The 21,743-nt window shown below is 28.8% G+C and overlaps 1 protein-coding gene across 1 annotated transcript; it reads left to right on the top strand.

The window, feature by feature from the left end:
- Positions 1-611: 611 nt before the first annotated feature.
- Positions 612-21,434, top strand: Mnb (minibrain). The gene is made up of 7 exons (XM_076315634.1): positions 612-841; positions 4,871-5,039; positions 5,391-5,558; positions 5,659-5,945; positions 6,015-6,161; positions 13,433-13,865; positions 19,335-21,434. The coding sequence occupies exons 1-7, from the start codon at positions 743-745 to the stop codon at positions 19,790-19,792; spliced, it is 1,761 nt and encodes a 586-aa protein (XP_076171749.1). The 5' UTR covers positions 612-742; the 3' UTR covers positions 19,793-21,434.
- Positions 21,435-21,743: the final 309 nt, after the last annotated feature.

The following is a 21,743-nucleotide window of genomic DNA, read 5'->3' as shown; positions in this document are numbered from 1 at the left end:
CTCACAACAAGTTATTCGTGCAGCAAGCGAAATGGACAGATCTGCCTCTATAGCTTCTCTCTGCTTTAATTATGAACTGTTATATAATTGCTAGCGTTCGGTATCGAATAATTTATAGTTGTCAACAATTAAGAGAGATACGAGTTGCAAACTCATTCTCCATTTAAAAGATTATAATGTACGAAATTTTAGATGCGTTTCTTACCAAAGTTAACTTTGGCGAAATATTAAGTTTTAACAGGTCGGCTATCCGACGCGAATTGAATAATAATTGCAAACCTTAAAAACGAAAGCAACGAAACACTGTCCTGTACTTAACACTAAATTTACCAATCGGTCAAACTGACTGGTTCCAACTGCTTTCGTAATGAAATTTACTTTAAATTCCATAGCACGATTCCTGAAGAGATTATGACTTTTCTATTAAACGCGTGTGATCAATTTTATAAATTCCTTTTTCTCCTCGTCGATTGTTTTTGTTCGAGATACGTATGAGATATACCTTAATATTCCGAAATCCGTCGATAGTTGTGGTGTCAATGATTGTGACTAATTGTATGGTGCTTAATTTTCAGTAAGCGGGAGGGCGGGAACGGGCGGAGGTGGGGGTGGCGGCGGTGGCGCACCCCTTTACGGTCGTCTAGTAGCTGAGGAGCCTCTGCCCCCCACGGTATGCGGGGGGGCCGGTGCCGGTGGCGGGACCGGTGGGGTTCCCCAAGAAACTCCTGCGGATATTCACGCCATGCAAGCCAGGATACCTCATAGGTTTCGTGATCCAGCCACAGCACCCCTTAGGAAACTCAGCGTCGATCTCATAAAAACTTACAAGCACATCAATGAGGTAAAAGATTGTTTTACATTTTAATAATTTTTTTTTTTGTAACTTTAATTTTAGTTTCGTTTTATAAATTCCATGATTCATTGGTCACCCTTCTCAATAAACTTGAAATCGGAAACAGTATTATCGAAGTATCAGTTTATATTTTTTTCCACTTACTTATTAGAGTTTACACAGATCGTTCGTAAGTTACTATAGAAAACATTTCTAAAACTATTTCAAACATATTAATGTTGTACAAATTATATTACTATTGCTGATTATATTTTGTATTATGCACGATGCTGCACAAACACAAGTGTTTCGATAAACAATTTGAATGACATATTAGCTATATATATTTTACATTCGCCAATTCTAGTCTATTATCGTTTAAAACGAAAGAGGATAAAAACGGTACAGTGCGATAAAAGACCGTGAAAAGAGATTAAATAAGAAACAAGTGTGCAGATAAACAGTACAGTAAGTGAATACAGAAAGAAAGAATAAAGTAACAAAAGTGAATAATGCGTAATAAGGAAAATTGTCGAAAATTAATGTAAAAGTATTTACATTAGCTGACATTTCTAGGATATCTTATCTATGTAACATTGTACAACGTCCATGAATATTTAATGAAATACATATATTATATATATATTGGGTTCAACGTAAAGTTTCTACGTTTTCTATAAGATAGTGTAGATTAGTGTCTTCCAAAGTGAAGCGTACGATCCCTAAGAGGGTACAAAGGACAATTTGTGGTGTAGAAAAATGTGGATAACTTAAATATCTTTTTTCTATTCATACATTAATCATCGAAGTTTAACAATTGTCGGAATATATTTTGCAAATATTATTTTAAATCTACCACTTATCTTTGGCGCAACAGTTTTTTTTTTTTTCTTTTAGGAACCTTGCAAAAAAAAGTTTGGGAAAAACGTCATTTCCATGTTGGCTATATTTATTAACAAGCTCGCGTTTTGTTTCATTGTCGGTAGATCGTTTTTGTATTTTTAACTAACCCGCTATGACCTAAAAAATTAAAAGAAATATCGTGTGATAAAATATATATTCGTAACAAATATACGTGTGACAAATAATTCAATACGAGCTTCTCCTAGACAACCGAAACAACAATTCTAATGTTTACTGCCAGCTATTACAGCAAGTAACTGAGTGCTTCCAATGAAAACGTCTGAAAATCGTTAAAAGAAAAGGAGTTCTCTTTCTGAAGAACGATTGGGCCTATCTCAGTATAATAACACCGATTATTATTTATTTAGATGACTGCAAAATAATTTGAATAGCAAAATATTTCAAATTCTCGAAGTTATCTTGATTTAAAGCTCAATCTTTTTTATACATCTGTGTGAAACTATTTGATCGTTAACAAACAGCAGTATCTAGCAAAGAAAATGATATAATTAATTAAATAAATGTTTATTTTTAAAACAATGTAGCTTTGTTCTTCGTTAAATAAAATGCAAGGAATTTCTATTCAACCTAGTATAATTTAAGTATAAGGAGTATCGTATTTTCTTACGTTATTTTTACATATTTTTGTATATAATAAACATAAAAAGGAAATTCTTTTTTCATCTAATGGTAACTACCGTTCATCTGCAAGAAGAAGGCGGACAAGTGTTCATAATCCCACTCCAGTTACAGTACACTAGCTCTCCTAGCATCAAGGACATTGCTCGCTATTGGTCGATGTCAATCTTCGTCACTATCTTCGGCCAATAGCGAGCAATGCCTTTGGTGATCAGAAGAAGTAATGAACTGTAACTGAAGTTAGAGTCTAAACACTCGTTTGCCTTCTTACAGAGAGTCAATACTTATACATATATCAAATTGTTGTAAAAGACTACACTACTTATACTATCTATCAATTTATTTGTATAAATTTTGATGCTAAATTTATCCCATTTATGAAGTAATAAAGTTACTCCTACGTTGATTTATTTTTACTAGCATATACTCATTAATCTCATCTTTAGTATTATATATAGAGATGGAGAGAAGTAGAGCGAAATTATGGATACGTACATATCAATGAAGACAATTATTTTTTAAGTGAAACTAGGATAATTTCAGCTATTTAAGCAAGAAGTGCTGTAAACTTTGAACAAGTCGCATATTTGTTAGTTTTTTCTATGTTAAATAGTAGCTTTAAGTATCTAATTTTGATTAGTATGACGGAGTAAACATAAATTTCTGTTGTAACAAAATCGTCGAAGCCTTAAAACTAATTTCTAGATTCTTCTTGATAAGAGAGGTAAATAAAAAAACTGTTAAATTAATTACAAATTTTATTATTTTTTGCTTTAACATGCTTAATTATTACACGAATTACAAATATAACAACCTTCTGCGATATCTCATCTTGAACTTCATGTGCTCAGTGATTTTTCTAGATTCCTTCTTCAAGTGTACAATAGAGTATTCCAGATAACCATATTGCCTTATGTATGGACATTTTCTCTTTACTGATTACCTTTATGACCTTTAATAAGTTTTCGTAACTTCATTTATCCTTCTTTGTAATTCACTTAGATGTACATGGCATTTAAGCCGGTGGATTGACTGGTATCATCTCACATATTATGTTCAGATATTTTACTAACTCACCTTGCTTAAAAATCAACCACTATAATAAGGTTATATACAAAAATAAGCACTCAGAAAGTAATTTAAACCAAAGATTGTTTTAAAATCATAACGATGAATATTAACTAGTCGCATCACTATAGGTGGCAGTGGCATAAATTGTGAAGTAACGTATTTTCTGTATTGAAGAATAAGGATGGCCAGAATTACTGTGCTTTTCTCAATACACGCGCGCGGGCGGGCGCGCATTTTTTGAAAGTTTGACCGAATCGTTAGTTCAGAAAATGTGTGAATTACTTGTATTAGCTAGATGCGTGCTGAATAGCTTATAAAATGCCCAGAAAATAATAGTCGATCTTAAAAAATATACTCTCTATAGTATTGCGTGTTCTTCGTCAATTGATCCCTTCGCTGTATGATATTCTATTGTATATTGAAATGATTCATTTCCTAAGAAATTACACCATTGTATATACTAAACCAGAGGTCGGCGAACCTTTTTTGAGAAAGACTGAATAATAAATATTTTAGGCTTTGAAGACTAGAATAATATCGAGGATGGGCCATTCCGTTCTAAAATTTCGAAAATTTAAAGTAGGACTATGTTTTAAATTTAGTTAAATTTAAAAATTCTCTCCAATTTTTAAAAACAGGTATTTCTTTCAAACAATCGAAAAAAAAAATTATTAAACACATTTTGTTAATTCAAAGTAACTTTTATGTTATGATGATTATTTTCACTACATTAAATAGTTTGTTCTTGTTAGTACGACAAAATAATTTTAAAAAACTTGTGGATAAATAAACGAAATTCTTCTACTTCTGTCCCCAAAAGGAATGTTTTTATTATACGTATATAAGTATTAAGCCGATTTCATAAATGTTCCCTAACAAATTTTGACAATAAACATTCAAAGTATGATCCTGAAAAAAAAAACAGCTGTGTTTTTGATTTAATTTAATGAACTGAGTGATAAAAGAACTGTAAAATATTGTTTCTTTTTTCTATACTTGCATCTTCCTCTCCTCTCCCGTTACTTTATTCGTGTCTATTTTCATTTAACCTCATAGTCGTTTTATATTTTTATACTTTTTTCAAATGTTTCTATTACTTTTTGTTGTATTGTTTTGTCAATTGCATTCAACTTACTTATATTTGTATTTTTCTTTTACTACTTATCCACTTTTTCGTTTTCACTTTTTCGATTATTGATTTAGATACACATAAGATTATTCCTTAATTTAATTTTCTATATTTCATTGATTTAAAAAGAACGAAAGTATTATATGTAAAATATGTTATGATTTGGTGCAAAAAAATCAATAGTTTAATTTTGAATCGATATAAAAATATAAAAGTTGAAAGAGAGAAATTGTTTAATCTTGATATACAATTTAACATTCTTATACTTATTAATTTACTTATGTTTACGCCTACAGGTTTATTACGCTAAGAAAAAAAGAAGGGCGCAACAAATGCAAGGAGAAGATGGTTCCCATAAAAAGGAAAGAAAATTGTACAACGACGGCTGGGATGACGATAATCATGATTATATTATCAAGAATGGGGAAAAGTTCCTCGATCGTTATGAGATCGATTCGTTAATAGGTAAAAGATTATATATAGTTTATTGTTTTATTGATTTGTGAATTTGATTGTTTATTTTAGCTAAGCCTCAATGAATCGTTAATGACAATAAATAACTCCCATTAGTTAAAATTGTTTTTCTTGTTCTTTACCAGTAATTAAAAGTTTGTTCTAATTTTCATTGCGTTAAAATATATACGTATTTAGTACGTATAATTCTATTTAATAAGTAAAGAATCGAAATTTCTTTTAAATAATTTATTGCGATATTGTGCTATCAAACAGCTTCAGAAAATAGAAATTTTGGTACCGCAAAGTAACATAAAAACATTTTTAAAACATTACATTATTGCACTTACATTCGACTTGCAGGTAAAGGCAGTTTCGGCCAAGTAGTAAAAGCGTTTGATCATGAAGAACAAACGCAAGTGGCAATAAAAATTATCAAGAACAAAAAACCTTTTCTAAATCAAGCGCAAATCGAAGTGAGGCTATTAGAAATGATGAATAGAGCGGATACCGAGAACAAATATTATATAGGTTTGTTGTTATATCATTTAATTTTCTCAGAATTAATAATATTTTGTCACAATCTATCATAATATCAACGAAGCTATATAAGAAAATTTTTAAATTACAGTTAAGCTAAAGAGGCATTTTATGTGGCGAAATCACTTATGTCTGGTATTCGAACTGTTATCGTATAATCTGTATGATCTACTTAGAAATACGAATTTTCGAGGAGTGTCGTTGAACTTAACAAGGAAGTTTGCACAGCAACTGTGTACTGCCCTTTTGTTCCTGTCTACACCGGAATTGAACATCATTCACTGTGATCTGAAACCTGAAAACATACTTTTGTGCAATCCCAAACGAAGTGCGATAAAAATAGTGGACTTTGGTAGTTCGTGTCAACTTGGACAGAGAGTAAGTGTGTAATAGCATCCTACAATTTCTAAATGTCGAAAAACTGATTTTTACTGATTTCATTTTCAGATATATCAGTATATTCAATCCAGGTTTTATCGATCTCCCGAAGTCCTATTAGGAATACCTTACGACCTTGCGATAGACATGTGGAGTCTAGGATGCATTTTAGTTGAAATGCATACGGGAGAACCTCTGTTCAGTGGGGCCAATGAGGTAATAAACATTATGTTATATTGAAAAACCGTGTATTCTTCCATAATTTAAGTATTCTTTTCCGATAGTTTTCATTCATGATTTTTAATGTTAACCATTGTAACGATAGCACTAAACCTAACATGACCGGTCAAATAACCGTTTTTAAAATTTCGATAAAAATTTCCTAAATACAACGTAATTATATCGCCTTTAAACTCCACGACTTTTTTTAAAATATACTCACAATACATTTCTCAATATTTACTTCTTTTTTTGTCAGTTTTTGCTGAAAAAAATGTGTAGTTCGTCTTACCTACCACGACCGAACATTTGACCGGTTGAACGATTTATATCTTTCAATATATTACTATCAACGAACAGTTGTTTCCAACAAAAGCAAGGTGTATATTCACTCAGTACATGCCCAATAAAACGAACAAATTTGATATTAATTTCTGGTTAGCCTCCAATGCAAATAGTAAATATATAATGAACGGCTTTCCATATTTGGGAAAAGGAGAAAACTTTCAGTTCCACTTGGGGAGTTTGTCACTCTGAAATTAGTAGAACCGTACACAGGATGCGGAAGAAATATAATCGTGGACAATTCTTTTACAAGCGTGTCGGTAGCATCTAAACTTTTAGCAAAGAAAACTACGATTGTTGGAACAATTCGCGCAAATTGTCGCGCATTCGGAGCAACAAAAATTGGCAAAACAGAACAATTTGACACGTTTTTCAACAAAATTATATCTTTCAAATAATTGTACTCTGACAATTTATAAAGCTAAACCAAATAAAAAAATATTGATTCTTAGTTCAAAGCATAACTCCGTAGAAGTTGAAGAAAATAATGCCCGTTTACCAGAGACAATTAAATTATGTAATAACACCAAATTCGGCGTAGATGTGACCAACCAAATGGCCAGAAAATATATGATAAAATCTAAATCTTGAAAATGGCCTTTACAGGTATTTTTCAATATCCTGGACTTAGCCAAGTTCAATGCTTGAGTTTTGTATAAAAAACCCATGAGAGAAGCAGTTTCAAGGCAAGAATTTTTATTTCAATTGGGGAAAGAACTTGCTTGTCGCCATATATCAAAAAAAGTAACTACTAGGCAAAGAAGATCAAGTAACATCAATCACAAATATAAGTACAGATTCACGTGATATTGCAAAGACTGAAAGTTTTCTCCTTTTATCTTTTCCTAAATATAAAAAGCTATTTATTATATATTTGCTATTTACATTGGATGCTAACCAAAATTTGATATCAAATTTGTTCGGTTTATTGGGCATGTATTGAGTGAATATACCTTGCTAACAAAATCTGTCTAAAATGTAAAAAATACGTATGTGAAAAATGTGCAATCCTGAAGACTATTTGAAAAAAATTCGGTGAAAACTAATACAATGTACATTATTTACTTCTAAATAATATAAACTATATTTTTCACTGTCAAATTGGCTATTATCTTTATTCTATATTAAGAATTATAAGTTGTTTTAAATACTGGTCATTTGATTAAGTAAACTGAACTAGGTAGGAATATGTAAACTGAAATGTCGATGGGTTTAGTGTTTAACATAATATAATTACTAAATCAGAGGCTTTTAAATACATTATAATTTTTTTATTTAGTAATTTACGTTTATTTATTTTTTTATTACTAATATTCGTTTACTTAATTTATTTAACTTTCATACAATTAAAACTGTAGAACGTTTTTTTTTATGCATGCTTATAAAAGTTTAACTTTAGTGGTCGACGCATGACGCTTTCGATAACGTTTATATTAAAACGATAAAGGTAAACAGAATATTTTTTGATAACATTCAATGCGGCAAGTATATGTATTCGCATTTATTAAAAATATACCTAATTTGTATAAACTTGATGAAAATGGCACAATATTTTTAAAAAGTCATTAAACTTTTAAACATATAGTACAAGATGAAAATAATTATAATGATATTTATTAAACCAAGAATATATAAATACAATAAATGTCATCTGAGTAAATAAGTATGTATAGTATATTTGTAAAACACAAGAATCAAACTAGTTTGACAGAACTTCTTAGATTACCAGGAAATTAAACAAATATTATTTACTGTATTTATGAAATTAATATTGTTTTTGATATTTTAATTTCGTCAAAACAGAGCATTTTCTAAAAAAAAAAAAAACAAGAAAATTTTTTAGTCATACATCAAGGTCATTTTGTGTTTTTTAAATGAAACATTAAACTTCTGTTTCAGTGCCACAAAGAAAATTCTAATATACATTCGATGCATTACTTTGGATTGATTTTAAAGCAATTAAAAGTCCCAGGAAAAGAGATATTTTTAAAATACACACGAATCAAGTTCTCTGCTATTTGGATTGCTTTATTTATAGGATGCTCCAAACTTCTATCTTCAACTCTTACACTTACAAGGAAAAGACCCCAACTGTACCATACCAATTTCAACGATCTTTTATAAGACGATAGAGTACATATCTTTAAATATATCTGGTAAATATTAACAGTAATTACTCGATAGTTATTAAGATGTAATTAAAGATACATGCCTCTTGATATACCATAGTTATAAACTCTTAGTTATAAATCCAGATTTCGAATATTTTTTTCTTTTTTTTTCTAATTCAATAATTATCATCCTGATAGTCATCTCATCGTACACTGCATCACTACAGCGAAATAATCGTGAGAAAAGAGAGATACAGAAGGAAGAAAAACAATTTTTTTCAATCGAGATACGATTCCGGAATTTTCGATTCACAAACCATGTAACATATTACTTTGTCATTCAGTTTTTCAACAAAAAGTTTATAATCATGGTACATCAAGAGCTAGATTAATTATATCTTTAAGACTATTGAGTAACTATGGCTAATATTTACCAAATGTATTTAATGATATATACTCTATCATCTCATAAAACATCGTTGAAATTGATGTTGTATAGTTGAGATCCTTCCCTTGCTAGTTACTATTATAAAACCATCTGTTACAAAACCATTGGTTGACCTTTTACTTGCCTCCACGCTTTTAATATATAGAATGGACTATTTAAATGAGAATACTTAAATATCTCCGTTATTTATGATTCTATGAAAAAACACTTCAGGGCAAAGTTGCACTGTTTCAAGAGACATGTATGATGTAACATTATTCTTTGTCTAAAGTCATTTTTACGAGAATCGAAGATCGTCAATATTTTTTTAAATGGCATCCAATATTTTTTTCGATATCCTTTTAAGGCATTAAACAAAAAAAAAACAAATCCAACGACCTTATAAACAATACTGTTCCTATCATTGAATCTCAAGAAATTTTCATTTTACTTACACGATCCGAAGTTACATGTTGTGTTCAAAATTGTGGCTATTCGCGTTAATGCAATAATTGAGTCGCGTTATAAATGATTTCTGTACATTTTTTAACTTCTGTAACGTAATTGAAGCATATACTGCAATAATTTTTTATTTTTCGGTGTTGTAGGTTTATTAAAATAAACAATATTTCTTAATCTAACTTTCTCCATAGATAGAAATCCATGAGTGGAATAAATGCAATGAAAAACAAGCTGGCTATACTACTTTGTTCCTCTTTATTCAATCCAATATTCAAAGAATTGAGTATCAAGCTGTATTTTTAATATTCTAGAATAATGAGTTGAACACCTATCATACTGAAAGCACATATTTTGCATAACATTTAATGACATATCTGTTAATAACTCATTTGAAATAATAATGTTTATGAATACTCTCAACGACGAGAAACATATTAATGTAAATTTCTTGAAATTAAATCATCATAACAGTATGATTTATAAGGTTGTTGGATTTTTTGTTATGCAGTGCAAGGATTAAAAACAAATCAATGACCTTACATTTTCGTAAAAAAATCACATCTCCTGTGTCCATAAATAACGAAGATATTTAGGTGTTCCCATTTAAATGATCCACCCTGTATAATAAAGCAAATTACCATCGTATTAGATATTAATAATGATAGACTATAGTAATAGTATGTTTGAGAGCTGATGATGGAAACTTCAATCATATCCTATAAATAAATTACATCAAGTTGTGAAAAATTTGATTCATGTGTTTTAACAATTTTTTCTTTTCTATGACTTTGAATTGCTTCAACATCAATTTAAAGTAATGTATCTACTGCGTTTTTGTATCACTTTTATGGTGCTGAAACAAAAATATAATATTCTACTTAGGAAATACAAAGCTAACTTTGATATGACCTTGAAAAAGACAAAATTTTCTTTTTATGCTATTACATTGTATCTAAGAAATAATGAAGGGACTCCTATGTTTTTCTCCTAAGTTCTATAACTGATTTTGAATTTGTAAATTTTATTATCATATCTCCACAATCTTTTCATATGACTAGTAACATTTTATACTATTTTGCAAATAGTACTTTTTTTTATATCCATGCAATAATTTTTAGTTTGATTCTTATATTATATATTATATATTATATATTATATATTATATATTATATATTATATATTATATATTATATATTATATATTATATATTATATATTATATATTATATATTATATATTATATATTATATATTATATATTCCGAATCTCCTACATTTTATTTCAAATTTATTTTCGATTTTATGTATATTGAAAACGATCGAAAGCTGTTTGGTAAATGGTCTTGCGGAAACTAGATCATCGATCAATTATTTTTTATAGAAAACGTAATCGAATCATTTTAGTATGAAAAATATTAAGGACTTAATTAGGGACTTTCCCACACTTTTCAAAACGTATTGTCTTCATGTCAATTTAGTATTACTAAAAAATATGTTTTTTAACACGTGTGCATTTCTTTATCACTTTAATATAAACGTTGGACTAACAAAGGGACCCCACGACGTGTTATGTACTGATTTTAATGAGGCATTAGAAGTAGATAAAGAACCAAAGAGTATTTAAATCTTATTCAGCTGTTTACTCAGAAACTCAATAGTTTATGAAATATTAATCACCTTCATAATTCATCATAATTCACCTTCTGTTACCTCAAGTCTTTATGACATCATTATTCTTTCAATTGAAAATAAGACTCATCAGCTATAATAAAAAATTTCTAACTTCTTGTTCTTTCCACTCCCCTCCCCCCACATTTTATTGAAATTTCCATAGAAAGTAATATTACATAATTATTTTTTTGGTAATCTCTTCATCTTTTTCTTCCTTTTAATCACTTTTAATCATTGAAGATTGTTGAATATTTTTAGTTTATATAGGTAAAGAATAATTGTAAAACGTATTTTTAATTATAAGTAATCATTATTGTATTAATTATACTTTTTAAAATTATTAGATATTTTTCTATTTATTATACGCAGGGGATTCAATTTAAATTAATACAACAAAATATCTCGAGATAGACGAGTCATAGATAACTAATTAAAAAAAAAAGGTGAGATATTTTTTTCATGATTTTGAGAGCAGATTTAAATAGCATTATTATTTCTTTAATGTATGGACGTTTCCAACGTTATTTCAAGGTCAACTTAGATTTTTTTAAATTATTATAATACTATATTTTTTATCTCCTAATTTTATTCTATTTAAAAATATACATAACTTTTGTCTAAAACAAATTTTTTTAAAACTTCTATTTTCTAAAATATTTAGAGGAACACCTCCAAAATGATTATTTGCTAAAATCCAAAGAGTTTCAATATTTTTCTCTATCTAATATTCATATTTGCTATTTGTTTTATATTGATTTTACAGAAGCAGCCTATTCACTTGTATCTAAACACAGTTAGTGATAGCTTGTATTTAAGAGTTACAAATCAAAATGGAATTTGTATAGGAGATATTGTATCGTTAGCCACGTTTACGCAGTTATTAGTTTTTTATGTAATACTTAACAGTTGTAAGAAACATTACAATCTTTTTTATTTATTGTGAATCAAGATGAAATGTTGATCCATCTTGACATTTATTTTATAGTTTTTTCAAACTTATAGTAAAACTATATAGTGGAACGAAAATGTGCATACGACGAAAAACATCTGTAGACGGAAATAATGAAGTTCGTGTGTTAGCTGTAATTATTCACAACCCAGGTCTGAGTATTCATTCAGATTCTCGCGATTCTAAAATACCTCGAATGAGTATTCAGTAAATTTTAAAGCGTCATAAATTCTGTTCATATAAAGTGTCCTTAGATTAAGAACTTTCCAAAAATAATTTCTAAAGTTCAATACAATTTTGTGAATGGAACCGAGATTAAATACAAATCAATAAGGACTCCAGTTCCCTGCCAAGCGAGATCACTTAATCTGATATTGCTAGATTATTTTTTATGGAGTTACCTAAAAGAAAAGATATATCATGATCCACCCACTACTACAGAAAATATAAAAAACTAATCACAAGCGTCTGTGATCAAAGTATCGAATAAGAAACTTTATTATCTGTGCATCAATCATTTATGAAACGCATATAAAATGTTTGGAAACTGTAGGACGCCATTTTAAGCATTTATTATGATGTCCTATAACAATTTTGTAGATCTTTTTTTAAAAATCTTTAAAAATAGTGGTTTACAAAAAATTGTTTTAGACAAAAGTTACACATATTTTTATATAAAGTAAGATTCGAAAATAAAACATGTTTGCAATCATTTAAAAAAATCCAAGTTCATTTCAAAATGACGTTAAAAACGTCCACCTATCAAAAAACTAATAATGCCATTTACATTTCCTCTCAAAATTATGAAAAACTTGTACTTTTTTTTTAATTAGTTTTTTACTTCATTGTTCATTTTCAACTTAAATAAAATGCTCTATATACATACATATGTTATGATTCATTAGTTTTTAATAAATGAAACTATTAAGTTTCTGAGCAAACAGTCGAATAAGAGTCAAATACTTTTTGATTCTTTATCTATTTACAAAGTCTCATCAAAACCAATACATAACATGTCACATTGGCTCCTTGCAAATATCACACCTTGAGTAAAAAAATTAAACTATTTTCATAATCTCGAGTCTGAAAAAACCAAGATACTGCTGGATAAGGTTTGAAGTAAAACTTCTTTATGGATCCTAGATTTTCGGTATATATACTTAATTATTAATTAAATTTTGTTACTTAATCGGTAACTTTAAATTATCATTTACAATGTTCGTTTATATGTGATGATCCTTTGCTGTGTAACTATTTTCTAAACATCATTTTCATTCGTATATTATTTGTTCTTATTCTTTACAGGTCGATCAAATGAATAAAATCGTAGAAGTACTAGGAATGCCGCCGAAACATATATTGGACCAAGCGCATAAAGCGCGGAAATACTTTGACAAAGTCCCCACGGATGGCTCGTATGTGCTGAAAAAATCTAAGGATGGTAAAAAGTACAAACCTCCTGGCACTAGACGCTTGCACGATATCTTAGGCGTCGAAAGTGGAGGCCCTGGTGGTAGAAGGATGGGTGAACCTGGTCATTCAATTTCTGATTACCTCAAATTCAAAGACTTGATTCTACGGATGCTGGACTTTGATCCAAAAACAAGGGTGACGCCGTACTATGCACTTCAGCACAATTTCTTTAAGCGAACAGCCGACGAGGGGACCAACACAAATATTGCTGCTGCCAACAGTGCTAACACGAGCCCGGCAGTGGTATCGATGAGCCAGGATCATGGTAAGCTACCAAAGTGCTTTTATTGTGACGTATAAATTGTTTTACTTAATGGAACTTTTTACACATGTAACAGAATCAAAGTATTATCCTTTAAAACTAAAATGTTGATCAATACTATTGGTTCTTATTCCTAGTTAAGATATTTCATAAATATTAAGGTCGTATCGCTTAGAATAATAGTATTCTTAAGTATACACTCCTGTTAGAGTTTAAATTATACCATACAAATTTCAATTTATTTAATAAAAGGATATTATTCGATTATGTACCATAAATACTATGTAAGTAATTCAATTTTTTCATGAAAATATTATCCAATTAGAGTATTTTTTAAGGACATATCTTCTTTTCTACTTCTACAAAATTTTTCATAGAAAAAGCGTACGCGTAAATACGATATTATTATAAAATATAAGGTATATCTAATTGTACTGACTATACAATTAAATACTACATACAAACATAGGTCTTTAAAAGTTATGTTATGTACCACTTAGGTTTACTCATGGATAATATTCATTTTGTACACAACTTTTGTTATCTCATTTAATAATATGATAAATTTGCAATGTAATGATATCAGTACATATGAAACATTTGTAAATTTGTCTGTTAAATAATACATATTTGGTAAGGTTCAATGAAATGGTTAAGAGAGTTTCAGAAATGTTAATTACTATTTGTATTATTTAATTTTTGTAAGGTTTAGTGAAATTTTCTTGTTTTATGTAACTAATTTTTATTTTAAATACAATCTAAACCAGAATGTTCTGGAAAAATAATTCTTACTTCAATTTTTACATATTAATATCAAGTCAAGTCAATTATGAATAAACTTTTTAAGGAACTGCTTCATCGTATTGAAGATTTAGGCAGGCTTTAATTTGTGCAGAAAATAAGAAACTTTCTTATATTATAATTTGTTAAAGAAAAGTAAAAATAAATCTAGTAGATAGAAAATTGGCAATTGTTACATTTATAAAACATAAATACTTATATTTTCAAAAGATTTTCTTGATCATATGATAGTAAGTGCGAGGAATATTTCTTTATTTTTATTTTATCTTTAATAATTAGTTAAATAATTTTAGAAGTGTTGATATAAGGTATATTTTTTATCGATATCCTTTATTTTCTGCGCAAACTAAACGATACTTGTTGTTGCCCGTAGATATGATGGGGGGACAGTACGTGGCTCGATGACTGTCGTATCCGCGGGGCGGCGACGACCTGTCCTAGGCCCCAACCCTAATCTTACTTACTAACATAAGTAAGTTCTGTCTAACAAACAATCCTACAAGCTAAAAGACTAACAATGTCCCTGGTAATCATATCCTAACCTCGGACATAATATGCGGAGCCTTGCTTGCTTGATCAAAAGAAATTCGCACCTCCGACTCTTAAAACGAGACACGGATTCACATTGATTGCCCGTGCCTCTAGACCTCGATACAATATATCTTCCATAATTTCTACATTTGTTATAAGATTACTACCCTAGTTACCTAAGAATGTCCTTGTCAATATGACGTGCTATATTAGAATTTAAAAACAGTAAATATCAAATATCATCGCTGGAATATGTTCTTTTCAAACTTTATATCTGGATTATAAGTAAATAACCAAACGTAACACAGATGTGGTATGGTTTACTTCTGTGTGCTGTGTGCGTGTTCGCACACACACAAAATATTTTAGTTACTTGTTTGAAGAGCATAATCCAACTAAAAATATTTGAATTGCATATACGTGTTAATTAATTTTTTATTTTGTAGAGCAATTACTTTATTGTCTTGTATTTTATTTCATGCATGATTTAATTGCTTGCATATAGCACGTTTAGGAGTGCGTCATCATCATATATATGCGAGTCCTACATTAAATTTTATCATACATACAAAGAATACTTTGTCAATCCATAGTGTGCACATCTATCCCTTTAATTTCCATTTTTATTTTTTTTTTTGTGGTATAATTTCATTCTATATTGAACATTCTTATTTTAGGATAAAAAAAGAGTATACGATAAATGTATATAAATAAATATTCATCAAGATAGATCACATTCAACATGCAATTAATCATAGTTCTCTATATGTATACCACCAAGTGTCCCAAAAAGTATGATACTTCACGGCAGTGGAATAATCTCGGAATATAAAGTGGAACAATTTTTGAAGAGTATTTTAAAAAAGTTTGGTGCTTTATCTAGCTATTGACAAGTACAGATAAATTGACGCTTTCAAAATATCAAGTTGTTTTCAATTTATTGTCAAATATAAAATATAAGCACATTTTTTATTTAAATTGCTAGTAATAATTCTATATCCAATACGACTTTCATGTTTCACTTTTCATCAAGTATTGTTTACTTCTAAAATCGCCTTCTAAATTCAATAATACTAATAAAAACATAATGAAAGTAGCTGTTTATAACTACTAAAATTTAAAATATAAACGAGTTTTAATTGCTTGCACTGTAAAAAATAACTAATATAATACTCCAGCATTTTGAATTGTTTCTATAACTTAGAAAAAATAAAAATTTTAATGACATTATAATATTAATTATTTAAAGTTAATTATAACAAACCCTTTTATCTTTGTAATTTTATAAAAGAATACAAATTTGACACTACACTGTAATGTCAACTTTCTGTAAATTATGAAAATGTTTAGATAATTTTCACAAGTACATAGAAACCTAATTTTTAAGTTTTAAATTATAAATAAATTAAATTCTGATTCAGTTTGTAAAAAGATTCATTTGATACTTATAAACATGGTATCTTATAATTGTAATAAATATTCTTAGAAATATTCTTATTCTTTGTACTCAAACAAAATGTACAAGAGTGTTTATACACTTTTAACAGTGTTTTCCCCTTTAATTTAATATTCTATTTTATATTATAATTGGAAGAGATAAAAGTTATAAGTAATAGTTTATAGTACTATGAAAAATGGTACTAGACTGTTCATTATTATAAAAATTAATAAACTTTTTAGTATTTTTAGGAAAAAAAAAATTATTTAAAAATGAAAGGAGTATTATAAAGGTAATTTTAATACTTTTGGCACACTGTAAAGTAATTAATAGCTTTAATACAGTGTATAATGTATAGTGATTTAGTATTCTCTTATGTCAGTCTTTCAAATTTCTACGTATTAAATATTTTTAAATCAGAACATGTACTATATTAGTTTAATTTTTAACTAATAACACATAAGTCTAATACGTTTTCTTAAGACTTTTCTGAATTATTTACATATTATTTTTTGTTAATAAGTTAATCAATTTATAATTTCCTTATGTTTATTTCAATATTTTTTATTTTTTAAATATTTTAATCAAAAATAAACCAAAGTGAGGGATATCTTGTATTAATATGTGAAATTTAGTATTATTACTAGTTTAATAAAATTCCATCTTTTCTATCAGATCGTTTGTTTACTATTTTCTCTGTGGATAGTTTTATAAATGACAAATTTAAAATATAATTTAAAAACAAAGAAATGTACATAATAACAGATTAAAGTTTTTCATTATTAATTTGAATTCTTTATACAAATTTTGTCTTTATCTAAAATATACTTTAGTAATTCTGCTGAGATAGTTAATACATTTAAACATAGTATAAAAATCAAAAAGTTATTAAAGTGGAATTATTTGAGTTCAAATTTTATCACTTTGAGTCATTTTCCTCATCTTTTAAATTACAATATATTTCATCCATCCTTTTGTAACTGATTGTAGTAGTATAAATGATATTCTCATTTTTAAATATATAATCAATATTTTATAAAGAGTTTTTTTTAAATCATATGTAGTATTAATTAATGTTAGACATTTCTATTGTAAAAGTATGGATAACTTTAACAGATTCATTCATATCTCTCTTCTTTTTAGTTTTTGAACATCAGTTTTATATTTGTTTTCATAATATATAAGTATTGAATTCCCATTGTTTTATTAGTTCAAAATAGATAAGCCTTAATATAGGATTAAAAACAAGGATTACGAAACAAGATACTATTTGTGTATTGTAAATTGAAACTATCAGGAACTATAATACAGTCAAATTTTCTTACAATGAGTATTGTGAGTTCTTTGAAATAAATAACAATTTTAACTCACTAATTGAGATCGTGTTTATTATTAATTAGTACTGTTTTCAGTATTAAGTGTATTATAATTTAGACAAGCATAGCAATACAAATAATATGTAGCTTGTAAATATGTATTTATATTATTTTGTTCTTTCTAATAAAGTTTCTGCATTTTAAATCTATTTTTGTAACATGTTATTAAAAATTAAAAGTCATAGAAGGTAGATTTTACTCGTCATTGATATAATGAGTAATAATTACGACAAGAAATTTGATCAATCCTTTGGTACTTGTTACAACCAATTTTGACTATATTATAATTCCAACATAAATTTGATAACACATATTACAAATTCTCAAAATTAACATAAAAGTGGACGAAAACACGTTTCCTAGTTACATTCTAGAAATCCATATGGATACTAGCATGATGATATTATGTATATGATAAGGAACATTATACCGATGTGTATAGTACCAACCGTTAATATGTGTATATTTAACTTTATTAGCAAACAAATATAAATTGAAGATAGTTTTAAAGAAAAGTTATATAGAATAATGAATTAATTCTAGGTACAGTAGTTATTTACTGCCTGGTCATAGGAAAGATGGTACGCAAGATTGTATTATAAATATATATAAATTTTGATAGGTTGAGTAAATAAAAGTTTAAATTTAATATAAACTATTTTATAAATTTAATTTTTTCCTAAAGATTTTTTATTTTTCAGATACTTATAATATAATGATACTTAAATATTTTCAAAGAATAATAATTCATATGATTGTTTTCTATAGGTGTTAGCGAATTACATACAACATATATTGAATGCTAAATTATATGAACTGAGTAATATAAAATGAAGTAGTAAAATAGAGTTCAATATTTCATATTTTTATTCACTTCTATAGCTTTACAGTTAAAAAATATTATTAAAATTTAAAAAAGAAATTTATAGAAGTAATGATTCTAAAGAAGTTATCAAATATACTCTTCAAAATTGTCTCTCTTAATAAATAATAACTTTACATAGATGAATTATGACTTCAAGGAAATATATTCTATCATGCATAAAAATAGCGTACTAGTAATTTACCATCCAATATACCCAAATTTCAATAAAAAGAAAATATTTAAATCGTTCATCAACTAGAATTAAAGAAAAAAGGAAAAGAGCAAAACGTTAAGTTCAATGCCTGGAATGTGCCCCTGTAGTTTTTTTTTTATTTGTTTTAACTCTCCCATAGTATTGTTCTATCGTAAAAGCTAGTACTTCATTGAATGATCTTTGAATTAGTGTAAACATTCTATTGTATCGTTCTCCGATCTAAGGCTACTTTTTTTTAATGTCTTAGGACTGGTAACCATGTCAGGACAGGGAAACGGTAACGGTGGCAATCCAATGCAAGGATCGAGTCTCCCTGGTGGCTATCAACCGATGGAGTGTGAATCTTCGCCTCGGCATTTGGGTAATCGGCGCGTCGTAACAACAAGCTATCCGTCAACTTCGACCACTGGGGTGTCTGCATCTGGGCCAATGTCCATGCAGTCTGTTGACAGCTCCCTGATACAAAGCTCTCTTGGATCGTATAATAGCCTAATTCTCCCTGGAATACCCCATCTGCCTGCGATGATGACTTCACCGATGATACAACAGCAGAACTTCTACAATTACGGTTATCCGACGACTGATGCGCACGGAATAGTCAGACAACCGTCGACAGTGTCAACCGGTAAACAGAGAGACCCGGAAAGGGAAGACAGTCCTATGGTTGGAGTATGCGTCCAGCAGAGTCCAGTTGCTATCCACTGAACCAAAAGAGCGAAAGAAACTACGACGACGGTCGATGATATGTACTGTCGCCGCAATCGCGGTACCGTCAAAATATATTAGGTGATTATACATACTGTATATACAATGTTCACGACGATACCGCAAAACTTATCGTACTGTTTATGAAACAAAAGGAGGGCAGTGAGAACGGGCAGCAGGAACTTGAAGGTCCTTCCCCGTTGCGTTGCTTTGCATTTCGTCGTTCTGTCGGCTGCAAAAGATATTTCGAAGTACTACATTACGAGCATGGCACTGCCGTGTGAAAGTGTCAGGAAATTAAATTTATTGACATTAGTAAGAGTATACTGCTTCGATTTAATATGAAACAAATAAAAGGCAGAATTAATGAAATATTCATCGTGCGAAAAGTTCTTCGTTCGTTCATAAAAAGAAGACTTTAAAAATATTACGAGTCAGCTTCTAAAGAAAAAAAGAGCGAGAAAATGAATTCAAAGGAGTATTACGAAGGAATGCAAAGAAAGACACGAGGGAAGTCTCCTCTTTTCCGTTAGTTTTTCTTTCTCTTCTTAGTTTTTTGTTTGTCTATCTTAAGAAGCCGACTGGTCTTACATTGGGCACGGATACGCCGCGTCCGGCACAGAAGCTTATGATACTTTGCTTATGAGCACGGACGGACAAATGTGGTCTAGTGAGGATGAACCCAGCTGGCCTCTCGGGTCCTGCCCGATTCTGCAAACACTCCAAATGCTTTAGTCGCGTGCAACGTCGTTAACAAATTTTGGCACCCAAACTGTGTGGCCTAGAGAGCGAAAACGTGATAATTACTATTATAAAATGCATAAAACAGGAGGAAAAGTAAGAATTACCAGTGTAAGCATATACTCCAATAGAGTTTTATACACAATGTCACAAATGTAAACGGTTTAGCAAGTAATTGCTAGCAAACAGTCGCGTCAAATGCTAGTTATTTGTACAATATACATAGGTAAATGATAAGAGTGCAGCTTTAGGTTTTAGCTTTTAAGTGTGAGAAGAGGACACCGACATTGTAAACTCTACTCTTTTATTTACTTTGATGAATAGAGAAGAGGACGTTGCAAACGTCAGTTTGTTGCTGATAAAGGACTTTAAACAAACGAGGTTTGCATGATTTAACAACAATACATATTTATACAGAAAAACAGTAATAAGAAAGTTAAAAAGCAGTATACACGTAAGATCGATCAAGAATGATATAATCATACAAAAACCTAGATACTTTATGATAAACGATACGCGCGTACTCATATGCATATGTTTCCAATGGCAGTCGTAATTGATTTTTGCCGTTTCACTTCGATAATTGTAGCGCGATTTACTATTATATTGTTACATCGTCGGCATAAGTTCGTAATCGTTTTTTGGCATTTGAGTTTTTCTTTTCCAAATTTTGATAGTTGTTGTACTAATATGACTATCTGAAAAAAATTTTCTTCCAATTTTTGTCTTTCTAATTAATTATGGAGTATAAGTAACTTAAAAAATAACTATTATTGCCAGAATGCGAAACGTTAAATAAAAATGAATGGTGTCAATAGTGATAAGATAATATAGAACGAGACACGATGAGCGATCTAAATTTTCAATACTTATTAAAAACATATATTGCAACAAATGATAATCCTTTGAGACATTTTACACGTTTATGATTGCATGTGTATATGTGTGTATGTATGTATGTATGTATGTATGTATGTATGTATGTATGTATGTATGTATGTATGTATGTATATGTATATCATATGTATATGTATGTGTATATATATATATATATATATATATATATATATATATATATATATATATATATATATATATATATATATATATATGTATATATGTATATGTGTATGTATGTATATATATTTTTTTTTTTATATGTGGCGCATGTATTAAACTGGTTGATCTTTTAATATTATTTTACAATGTT

The sequence above is a fragment of the Ptiloglossa arizonensis genome, chromosome 7 (genome assembly GCF_051014685.1).
Source record: "Ptiloglossa arizonensis isolate GNS036 chromosome 7, iyPtiAriz1_principal, whole genome shotgun sequence".
Lineage (NCBI taxonomy): Eukaryota > Metazoa > Arthropoda > Insecta > Hymenoptera > Colletidae > Ptiloglossa > Ptiloglossa arizonensis.
This window is presented reverse-complemented; position numbering and strand designations above follow the sequence as displayed.

Excerpts from the sequence above, each read along its gene's own strand:
- Mnb (XM_076315634.1), top strand. The coding sequence starts at position 743 with ATGCAAGCCAGGATACCTCATAGGTTTCGTGATCCAGCCACAGCACCC. Across the intron at positions 842-4,870 it reads CTTACAAGCACATCAATGAG|GTTTATTACGCTAAGAAAAA; the intron begins GTAAAAGATTGT and ends TTACGCCTACAG. Across the intron at positions 13,866-19,334 it reads ATCGATGAGCCAGGATCATG|GACTGGTAACCATGTCAGGA; the intron begins GTAAGCTACCAA and ends TTAATGTCTTAG.